The sequence below is a fragment of the Orbicella franksi genome, chromosome 2 (assembly GCF_964199315.1).
Source record: "Orbicella franksi chromosome 2, jaOrbFran1.1, whole genome shotgun sequence".
In the NCBI taxonomy this organism is placed as follows: Eukaryota; Metazoa; Cnidaria; class Anthozoa; order Scleractinia; family Merulinidae; genus Orbicella; species Orbicella franksi.
In genome coordinates, this window is record NC_138146.1 from 2,881,992 (window position 1) to 2,893,973 (window position 11,982).

Below are 11,982 nucleotides of genomic sequence, written 5' to 3' on the forward strand. Positions count from 1 at the left end.
TCAACTCGCTGCGATTCTTGAACGGAACACATTTGATTTACTTCGCAGCGAAGAGACTGTTGGTGAACTTCTTTCGAATGCTTTGTAAATGAAGATGGTTAAGTTAACTGGTCTCAACGCACAAGATACAGTTGCGGAATTTATGCAAGCATAGACGTCGCCAATTACTTTCAATAAAATACTTTCACAACAAAACTCGCTAGACCGTAAAATGTTAGCCTTCGTTTATCCCCTCCACTAACTATGCCGCCATTTCACAGCTATTACTGATTTCGTGCTTGCATGAGCCGAAACATTGCCATTGTTCATAGAGGCGGAGCTTAGAGTCATTAATATGCTCGCACGAGGTTCAAAATGAATCAGTTCAACTCCCAAAGGCTCTTGGGACGGCGAGGAATCAAAGAGAGAAAATGTATGTTCCAGAAATGTTGGATTTGATACTATTTCTAGACATTGGATTCCCTTCATATGTTGCATGAGTCCTTTATACGTTTTAAGAAAACATATCCATGTGGGACCCAACGAGCTGACATCTTCATTTAGAAGAAATTCGGTCTCAAAGTTATCATACAGCTATTTCCCATACTCAAATTTACCCAGAGTAGGTCAAGTTGAACACAAAATTGATAAAGGTTAACGAGATGGTACCGAGTCAAAAATGGTTGTTATTTTATTATGAAAATCTTTTCTTTAAAAGCCATATGCAACCCTTTCCATATTTTATAGTCGAGCCGTGACAGAATAAAACGCAGGGGAACCTTTGCCTGTTACGGCCATTTTTCTTTATTGTGTCATGCCATTTGTCGTCTCGGTCTTTCAAATTTAGCGCCATTGCACCCGTAAATATCCCAGATGTGTCACACAATTCTGCGCGATGAGAGTCACATATAGAAGGGAAAGGGGGCAATACAATGTTACATTTTCACGACTGTTCTACATTCCATTTCCTTAGTCTATGACTCCCTGGTCAGTTCTGCTGCAGATTTCTCTTTATGCTGCAAAATTGTTTTTGTGGCTTCCATAAGGAACATCTTAGTAAGCCTGCAAGTAAAAGACATGACAAAGTGGTTTTGATATTAATGCCACAACGTTAAAATCACGGTACAGTGGCCAAAGCCCGGGGGGTGACTTCGCTGTTGAAGGGGTGGGGATGCTCCTTGTCTCGTTTAGGGGTGTAAAATTGCGGTTTTTGATTTATCATACAAACACCAATGAAACACCAGGTGAGCTTTCGCGCGAGTACATGATACATTCACAGGTGAAACGATGACCTTTCCAATGGCTACGTAATAAATCGCGCCTTTCATAGTAAAAGTAAAATGGTTTGGTATGCGTATTTTGTTGGTGTTTAAGTAATTAATTGGACATCACATCCCAGCCTAGTGATTTGGACTCTGCCACTGCCGGTCCCAAACCCAAATGAGACAAGAGGAGGGTTGGGCGTGGGGCTAACAAACCCTCCCCATAAAAAGGTAGCCTGCTACAGAAACAGAAATTACTCAAGACGCCTCAGCTCTCGGGAGAGAAGGTCCTTAAGAAGACGGATCAATGGTCATTGATCAGTGACCATTTCAATCGAGAATGGTTCACAAGACCACGAAGATATCACCAGACCACTCAACAGAAAATCAGACTGACCATGTTTGCATTGGAAAGAAATTCAGAAGTCGCTCCAGGACGTGAGAGTAAAAAGAGGTGCGGATGTTGCTTCAGACCAGACTTAGCTGTTGCACATCTCAAGCTAAAACTAAAGAAAAACTGGACTGGAGCAGCGCCTCGACGTAATAGCTTTGAAATCGGGCAGCTGAAAGAATGATGCAAAGAAGCTAAAGGAGTTCAGGGTCACAGTTAAAAACAAGTACCAACTTCTCTAGGAACGGATGAAAGATGACGAGGCTGTTGATTGTATTTGGATGGGAGTGAAGGAGTCTTTAGTTTCAACTTGTAGGTAGGTACTTGCCCCCAAGAAACACCACAAGGATAGGATAGCACATACATACTAACAACTTGTGACAATGTGGAAGGTGAATTGATCAACATGACACGAGCGTGGGACAAAGAAAAAATCCGAGGCCCTGACAAGAATCGAACCCATGAACTCCCGAACAACGGGCGGGAAGCGAGCTATGAGAACTGATGGAGAGCAAGGCCAGTTCATATGTGACAGGCGTCTTGCATACTGCTACAATCTGCACTGTTGTAGCCATTGCGAGTGGTGATAAGTGAATTCACATCTTTATTCACTTATCACAACTAGTCACTATTTTTTCAAGTGCTTTCAGGAAAGCTTGATCATAACTTATATCACATCACAATTAAACAAACTTGATACATTAATTAAGCAACACATACCATCTATAAAGGTTTGGGAAGTACTGGTTTAAATAGACCATCAGTAGACCCGGTTCACTTGAAATCCAAACTTCATCCAAGTTGTTTGCCATGCTCACTACCATTAACTCTGCACAGCGCTCAGTCGACATTAATTGTAAGCCAGATATATCAGGTGGATCCTTAAACTTCTGCAAGGGCAAAAGTCACTGGAAATTTATTTCAAATGGCGATTACACTTACAGTTACGTTACTGAATGCCAGTTGCTGATAGCTCTTCATTGTAAACACACAAAGTCGGTTTCTGTCCCGTAGACACGACTCAGCACTGTAGTACTCATGTCTAGATGCCTTGGGCATTAGAGTTACATGACACGCTGTTCTCATTTCAATTGGCCAATCAAAGTCTAAGATAACAAGTAGAAATAGAAACTAGGAAAAATGTACCTTGGATTGGCTGCGTTCAGTCAACTCACATCATTACGCCAGCGTGGTTGCCCGAAGGTGTAGTGGATATCACGCCCAACTAGTAGTATGCAGAGAGACGCAGGTTCGAATCCTGCTCGGGATACGAAGTGTTTCTTTCATTTCAGAGACACGTGTCAAAAGCCGCTTAACCCTTGCAAGTTATTTACACCTTTTTATTTAAGTCTGAGATGTCTAACATAGTTGACATCCCAGACAAGCCATTGTTTGTCTAAAAATTGTCAGTATAGATTTTCCTCGATCGAACTGCCGAAAATGAACTTGGAGTTTGGTCGTCGGAGTTTTTCGTTTTTAGGGGCTTCAATTTTTAACAGTTTACCGGCGGACATAAGAACTCTGAACTCTAGGCTTTTATTTAGGCAAAAGGCCAACGAACATTTTTATTTGTAATTTTTAATCGTGCGTTTTTATATGTTTCCCAATGTACTAGTTTTGCCTTTTTAACTTTTTATCTTTTTTAAATTTTTAAATTTTTAAATCTTACAGGACCCCTTTGATAACAGTACTTTATAGGGTAACCGCGGGTTTCGCCCATAACGAGTTTCGCCCATGAGGCGCTTCGCCCAGAACGAGAATGGTTTCGCCCAGACAGACACAGTCGCCCAGACGAATTTTGTTTTCTGTTCATACGTGGGAAGACTCCTAGGCCTCTGGCCTCCCAGGCCTCTAATTTCCTTTTCCATACCGCACGCTTTGTCGGAGTAAGCTATTCCACGCGCGCGCACTCATGAACTATACTAGTTTTAATCTCATTTCAAAATATATGTTGCCATTACCTATGTCAGAAATACAATCTTTAAAAACTCTCGATTCCTCTCTTTAGTATTCGCGAATCCGTATTCGTAACTTATCTTTCGTGTACGTTTCAACAGTGAAAGTGATAACTTGTTCGTTTCAACAGTGAAAGTGATAACTTGTTCGTTTCAACAGTGAAAGTGATAACGTGTTCGTTTCAAAACCTTTATTCTGTGCATACGCACGCTTAGGTTGACGCTTTTTGAGTTAGATTGTAGACGTTTTACTTCTGGGCGAAACCATTCACGTTCTGGGCGAAACGATGTGGGCGAAACTCGTTATGGGCGAAACTCGCTATAACCCTTTATAGCACTGATGGGTTAATCCTGTCAAAAGATTCGTTTATTATTATTATTATTATTATGGCACTACCCATAAGAGTCAATGTATGTTAGGGTATAAACCCTCTCAACTATGGAGAGCTAACCACTGTCCAGTTGGTGATATTTAGACTAACCTAACCAAGAAGTGCCATTTCGTTATTTTGTCATTTTGTGTTTTCTACACGCCCCTGGACATACAAGGTACTAGGCAACGCTTCGTGGTGGTATACCATGATATTCCACGAGTCACTTTTATTTTGTTGGCACACACAAAAGCCTATAGATGTGTGTATACCAAGAAAATACAATTGGCAAGTGGGATATTCCATTTTATATAATACGTCAAATTATTTGTTGCATTTTGATTAGTTCTCACCTATGATCTATTAGAGGGAAGACGAATTGATGACATCAATATAACAAACATTTTCCCTGTTTTTTTTTTTTTTAATGACGGAAAGCTTTCAGAATTTGGATAATATTTTACAAGATTGGGTGAAAGATAACTAAGGTACAAAATGCCTTGCCAAGGCCGTGAGAAGATAAAAAAAGCCGTTTCTTTTTAGAAAATGACCCAGAAAAAATACTCAAGCTGTCCCATTCAGCATTCGAGTGAGACTAAGCCAAACACAAAATTGGTCTTGTAAGAAACCAGGATTGCTTTGTCTCGAATTTAACAAACCCAATAAAATGAAAATGTTTAGGAGAATATATTTTTTAAAAAATTCAACTTTTTTCAGTCTCAAAATAATTGTTGACACAGACTGATGTCAGGAATGAAACATCAAAACATCACTTCTTAAAATCAGTTAAAGTAAAGTTAACACAATTAACCTTGCTTTCCGACACAAAATGTTCCAGTCCGTTTCAGGGCACAGCAGTCAGGCAAAGTATAGGCTCACCAAAGCTCACGGCCAACTGTATCGCAGCTAGAAAGTGTCTCCGACACTATATCAAACTGATTTGAGAATCACCAAACACAGAAGTCACAGAAGACACAAATTTCCACCTTCACTAACGCTCCTTTCATTCAAAACTCTAATTGAATAGCCTCCAATGTTGACTGCAACTGCAAGTTTTGAACCAAGCATATATTTTCCTCCTGCAATATTCAAGGCAACGTCCGGGTTTTCAGCTCACAGGGCTGCTCTGATGACAAAAACTGACTTGATTTTTCAGGCTTTTTCTATAAGACTTGTAGATTTCGCAGTGAAATTCTGCTTTCCCAGTAAGTTTTCATTCTATGAGAAGTGATGCTCTATTCAAGGTTGACAGTGCCAACTGATTTCCCTGAACCAATCACAATTCTTTGCTATGCATAATAATCAATCAGATTACTTCATATTGTGTAGACCATAGATTTTCTCAAATTGTTATTTCTGTGTTACTTTGTCAAAGTGGGCAACTGAGGCCCAGCTTTCGAGTTTATATAAGTTGAGAGATTGTGAATTAAAAAAGCTTTTCCTGTGGTACCTTGTTTCATTATTACATAAAACAAATAGATCATTTCCATGTTGCCATGAATCTGTTCAGTAATAGATCACAGACAACGTCAAAATGTGGTAAGAACATCAGTGACACACTCGGCTATCGCCTTGTGTGCCACATTTTTGTTATCACCAGATTTTGATGTCATCTGTGATCAGTATTACTGAGCAGATGCAAGGCAACATGGAATCTGTTTGTTAAGTATATCATGAGAAAGTGTTGCATGACCATTTAATACCATGTCTACTGGTGTAAATGTATATCAATAGCTCTATGTTACTTCATATTACATGTTTTACTAAATTACACTTTTATTTAGTATTTTATCTACTTGATGGATATTTAACTAGTTTTTTTCCTCTCATTTTATTATTACCGGTATGTTTGTCATGCATTTTATACATGAGCCCCTGGCTCAGATACTGAGGGCAACCTAATCCCATGCACGACATCAATAAATTAATTGATTGATTGATTGATGTCAGTATCTGTCATAGAACATACAGTGGCCAACACAAACACTGCAGTGCGTGATGGGAGGATTGGGTGTAAAACAATGGCTTTCCTGTATCCTGATTGAGCGATCCTTAAAGGGTTACAAGTCTTTATAGATATATCAATCAAAAACACATTGTTTTCTTACTTCATCAATGTTCTCAGTGAAAAAATGAAGAGAGATGTTTGTCTTGACAGGTCCTGGCAGAACAGTCTGTACATGGATGTTGTGCTCAGCCAGCTCCAGCCGTGCAGTATCAAAGTAGCCCTAACAAAATGATAATGGCCATAAGTACCTGATGCATTTTCTGGCCATTAGACTTAGTGTTGTTTCCAAGACAGAGCCATTAGGGAGCACTGGCCAGGGGTTGGAGGGGAAACAGAATTAACTGTTTCCTGTGGGATCAAGCAAGCATATAAATTCTGAAAGAATTCATACATGTTTCAAAATTTTCCATTTGACTTGAGACTTATTAGCAAGCTTGATTTTCGCCCCTCTCCAAAGTCTAGTCTGTCAGGTTGGTAATTAAGCCTTTCTTGAGACACAACCTGATTATGTGCCATTCAAACTATTGTTGAACCTTATGAGGTTCAATTCAAATACTCTTGTTTCCTTGGACATATAAGACAAAATCAAATTTGGATAATGATTTATGAAAGGCTGAGAATGGAGTTTTTGTATTAATTAAATAACGCAAGTCCATTCATAGCATATGTCCAAACGAAGTTGTTCAAAAATAGATTAGCTGTACATTCCCCGCTACTCCAGCTCCATTGAGTTTGTGACAAATGATGCCACCGTCAAACATCTAAACATCCACGAATGAGAAACATTTCCAGAAAAACCACAATTCACTTCCACTCGAACGAGCTCAGCAACAACTTACTTGAAGGATAAGCTGGAAACAGCCATCCATTGGTACGACTTTCTCGCAACTCTTTTCACGTGAGCCTGCTGTTCTAACAACCTGGTGTTTCCGTAGAAACCAATATAATGAATATGTTTCACCAATTTTCCTTCAATGTGGATGTGGCAAAGTTGAGTAGATGGTAGCCTGAAACGAGAGAGGCCACTCGGAGATCAAATCCTCGAGGACACAAAATTATCTTTTTGCACTTTTTTTTCTTATTAATGGATATGTGTATATATATATATAAAAAAACGTTTACCAAAACACAGCGTTTGCCTTCCGAAGCTTAAAAAGCATTATAAAAAACTTTCACCAAAACACAGCCTTTGCTTTCCGATGAAAAAATCATCTGGAGCTTTAACCATTCGAGAATTTGTCCAGCACATTGATCGATTTCGAACTCAAAATATGCTAGCTTTTGTCAAGCCCTAAGTTACCACTAATGTCAGATAGGATTGCAAAGGAAAAACAATGATAACTTTCCCTTACAATCGAATTGAGGAGGATGAACCTTGAAGTCTAAATGAAGCTTAAATGCGACTTGTATCCTGGTGTTACATTCAGGTCAATCATACAGGGTACTACTTCCATTGAACAGCACTGAATTGGTTTCACAGTGAGAACTTCAAGCCAAAAAACATACTCACGTAGACCGTGCAGAAACGATCCACGAATAAGAGACATTGCCACAGAGACAAACCACTTGGTGAATAAATCTTTTCAACTTGGTTGCAAGAGAGTGCAATTTCTTTATATATTGGCCAGCGGATGTAGAAAAAGTTAACAGGAATCGAAGGAAGGACGAAAAGAAAGAACACAGGAAGAGTTAAAAACTGGACAGAAGACAAAACAAGAAATAGACAGTCTTCCGCCAAAAAAAAAAATTAAGAAAAAAAAGTGTGATTTAGCCATGTGTTGAGAAGTGCTAGTAATTTCTACATGTAGCTTACAATGGTTGCAGAACTTCACGATACCAATTACATACCTGCAATGCATGTTTACTCGTGCCATAAGTTGCTGCAAAAGGTGATTCTGCGAAAAATAATTTAATTTATACATAGCTATCAGACTGGTGTTAACACAGATCAACTCACAAAATCTTCTTGAAAATCAAGTTGCAAGTTTGGGGTAACCCCTTTAACTGCAAATCATTAAATCACAATTTCATGCTCTACAGGATCAATGTCATTGCTTTAATGATGCTGATCCTGCATACCTATTTTAACTTTCAGAATTAACATTAAAATTGGGTCATCAATAATCTCAAGAGCTTCGACCTGTCAAGCTACTTACTGTTAAGGTAATTCCTCTGAAATAAAAGTGACAATAGATTTTTGTTCAAACTTTGTCCACTGAATATTTGTCATATGACAACTTCAATTTTGAAATAAAAAAGGGGGGTGCCCATGCTCATCAAGGAGCAGTGAGGCATTGAAAATGCCCCATTTTGGCATTATTTAATGCTTATTATAAAAATGCATTCCCAGTAATTGTAAAATCTTTGTGAGCCCAGACTCATAAGAATACACATTAAACTACAGTCAATACATTGTGTCGGACACAACTAAACATTTTAAGTTTGATTCAGACAGAAAGCTAAATCCTTGATTAAAAATTTAAACCAAATTTCTTGACGTGGTTACTGACTGCAAAATAGAAAAGGCCACAGTGTATCTGCTATTTTTCTTATTTATTCAATTTTCAGCAATAGAAATTAGATCAGTCTTTTCTCATGCAAAGCTTATGATTAGTTGATTACAATGACTGGAAAAAAAATTGGGGTGCCTGTGCTCGTTGGTGAGCTAAAGCCATTTTTCAACTGACAGAGCTCAACATCAAGGTAAATCCATCATGTTTTCAATATGCGCATGCACGAGCGCACGCTAATGACGCCATAAATTATGCGCAGTAAGGATGCACGATGCAAATGTGAGGAATGACCTTAAAGTACATGTATTGAAGCTGACAATTCAAAGGACGTTTTGACAAAAAACTACATGAATTACACTTCCACATTTTGATGTACCATCATAATTCAGTCAGTCAGTCAGTCAGTCAGTCAGTCAGTCAGGCAGGCAGTCAGGCAGGCAGTCAGTCAGTCAGTCAGTCAGTCAGTCGAATAGCCCCTTTGTACAAACAACCATATGATATAAGATCTGCCACACTGGATGGCAAATTTTGCACTGGGACTTCTTACACACAGAAGCTATTAACTCACTCAGGCACAAAATTTTTTTGTTTTGGATTTCCCAGTGTGCAGTTTGCTATCCAGCATGGCAGATCTTATACCATGTGATCATATTGTGCAAAGGGCCTATTGAGTGAGTGAGTGAGTGAGTGAGTGAGTGAGTGGGTGAGTGAGTCAGTGAGTCAGTGAGTCAGTCAGTCAGTGAGTCAGTGAGTCAGTGAGTCAGTGAGTCAGTGAGTCGTGAGTCAGTCAGTCAGTCAGTCAGTCAGTCGGTCGGTCGGTCGGTCGGTCGGTCGGTCAGTCCGTCCGTCAGTCAATCAGTCAGGAGTCATGTCATCAGCCACTCATTTCAAGACTTTTCAGTTTAAATTTATAAAACAAGTTTAACAATAAATTATTACCCCCTGCAGTTAATGAATATTTTATAAACCCAAAACTCATAAAATTTATTCATTCCAACAAATGAATTAAAATTACCAGTTTTTCCAGCAATACTGCTCACCACCACAATCTGTCCCTCATGATGTTCAATCATATGTGGGAGAACTGCTTTGGTCAAAGAGATGGGACCAACAACATTTAAATCCAAAAGTGCTCTATCCACCTCTAATGATGTTTTTTCCACCAAGGCTTTCTGTGACCTACCAGCATTGTTCACCAGAATGTCAACCTACATTAAGAAAACAACTGTACTGGTACCAGTGCTTCATTATTGCCTCATGTTAATCTGCTGAACACTGTTTTCATGGATTTTACTTTTTGATATTTATTAAGGTGCCTAAAGTAACAACAGTTCAGTGCATGGCGATCAATGTTAACTGTGCTATTTTTTAACGAAGACTAGTGAGAAGCACAAAGGAAGACTTCTTTTAGTTGTAAGAGGCATTTCGTCTCTATCTGAGACTTCTTCAGGGGATGATTACAACTAACATTGAACAGCACATGTAGCACATAAACGTGCCTAAGTTTCACTTCCCATGGAAGTGAATAACTGCTGAAACAGGCTGTAAACAGATGTTACAAGAAATGCCTTAATGCATACATGTATGTTATTGCGTGTTGTTATATTTTGGGGGCCATTGTGACGATTAGCACTAATTGTCTCAGATAGACACAAAACGCATCAGAAATAAACGAAAAACCTTACAACTACAGGAAGTCTTCCCTAATGTGCTGCTCGCTAGTCTGTGAAAAAAAATTAAAAAATTAAAATTTTTTGTAAAAAAATTAAAACATTAAAAAAAAAATGCACTTGGGTAAGAGTTTAAGAAAAACACTAAGTATTGTACTCTGTATATAGAAATAATGACATTGTTAATATTCCATCAAAAAAAACTCTGCAGAATCTGAAGTTCTTTAACTGCAAAAGTTATTCCCCCCGCAGGGTTTTGGCCGGCACCCTAGGATTCCCCGCGTGTATACATACAACGAATTTCAAAAAAGTAAGAAATGTGTTGGTAGTATGCGAAGCGTTCTCGATTTGATGAAACTAGGTGCACATGGTGGTCTCGGGTAATGTAGCACAAGGAACGCAGGCTCACAAAACGGCTAGTAAGAGTGGTGTTGGGTACATGGAATTCTTGATATCAAGGTTCTTGCAGCCACGAGTTCGTGTTTCGCCATCTTCTAGCAGCATTTCAAGGTTTTTGTAAGCACAAGTTTGTGTTTTGCCATCTTTGAGCAGCATTTCAAGGTCTCCCAACCACAAGTTTTCATTTTACCATCCTCAAGCAGCATTTCAAGATAAAAAAATACTCTCCAATTATAATATGCAGCAATATGGCCCGCATGATGATTTTAACGCGATCAAATGAATTCACTTCGAAATGGCCGAGATTCTCATCTAGGACAAATTGAAAATGATTTCAAAGATCCTGAAGATGGATTTTGGGAGAAAAACAACTCAGAAGGTATCGTAAGAAATTCTGAACATACTAGGAATTCGACGCCAGTGTTATATACCCTTCCGATCGCCAGTTTTACCTTTGGCATCTCATTTATTCGGATCGCTTATTTGTATTGAGTAATCCTACGTGGCGTAGAACTCATGTGACAGTTGGGTGACTTTACAGGGATCCAAATGTAAATGCAATTGTTTTGCAACATTTTCGTTGAGGTCAAAAAGCTTGACTCTAATTTGCATATATGGTGACTGTCATGCGATACTTCTGATTACGTCTCGGAAGAATATCGACTTCCGTTCTGCTTTCGAGATACGTTTGCTATCTTTGCTCATATATCAAGACAAATGGTTTGTTTCAGCATCAAATTGGAACAGCAGAGTAGTTTGACTTAATTTTTTGTTTCGCTATAGATTTTTAACCTTTTTCCCTATAAAGTTCTACTGAGTGAAATTTTTGTGAAAGAAACATTAGTTTCCATGAAGGCAATGCAACCTTTTTTTCCAGAAAGTACTTTTTGCGTCCTTTCTAACGAGATACGGTAAACTGCTCTGCTGTAAATACTTTGTGAGAGTATTATGTAGAGAATATCATGTGATAGAATGAGTTAAACAGAATGTGTTGGTTTAGTTAACTTAGTTAATTGTTTGGATCATACTCATGGTAAGATGCCTAAGTTACTGGAACAGTCTGAGTGATATAGTTTACAAAAAAAATAAAATTTTTAGTTCATACAAAAATGTTCAATATTCTTGTTTTCAATCAGCAGAAATAAAAGAAAGCGGGGGCAGATTTAATCGTGAAACAAACAGTGATGATTTATTCATATGATGATATATTAAAGTCCTTTCTTTATCTAAGTGGCATCCAAATTAAAATAAAATTACAAATCTTAATGAAGGAATATTTTCTGTAGACTGGGACTGGTTAATAAATTGTACATGCAATACTGACATGACAAATTGCATTTAAGGAGGTTGGCAACAGTTTCCAGCACTTTTCCAACAGCTATTCTTTGAAGGATGAATACTACCACTGTTTAACAAGTGATGCTACAATAATGG

The 11,982-nt window shown here is 38.4% G+C and overlaps 1 protein-coding gene across 1 annotated transcript; it reads right to left on the reverse strand.

The window, feature by feature from the left end:
- Positions 1 to 561: 561 nt before the first annotated feature.
- Positions 562 to 10,013, reverse strand: LOC145476971 (dehydrogenase/reductase SDR family member 7-like). The gene is made up of 5 exons (XM_081455469.1): positions 9,495 to 10,013; positions 7,815 to 7,861; positions 6,067 to 6,186; positions 2,353 to 2,522; positions 562 to 1,041 (listed from the first exon to the last, which is right to left on the reverse strand). The coding sequence occupies exons 1-5, from the start codon at positions 9,550 to 9,552 to the stop codon at positions 954 to 956; spliced, it is 483 nt and encodes a 160-aa protein (XP_081311595.1). The 5' UTR covers positions 9,553 to 10,013; the 3' UTR covers positions 562 to 953.
- Positions 10,014 to 11,982: the final 1,969 nt, after the last annotated feature.

Bases quoted from the DNA above. Each gene is read 5' to 3' on its own strand.
- LOC145476971 (XM_081455469.1), bottom strand. From the start codon at position 9,552: ATGATTGAACATCATGAGGGACAGATTGTGGTGGTGAGCAGTATTGCT. The intron at 7,862-9,494 runs GTAATTTTAATT...TATTTTTCGCAG, and splicing joins CAGTATTGCTGGAAAAACTG to AATCACCTTTTGCAGCAACT. The intron at 6,187-7,814 runs GTATGTAATTGG...TCATTTTGTTAG, and splicing joins CGAGTAAACATGCATTGCAG to GGCTACTTTGATACTGCACG.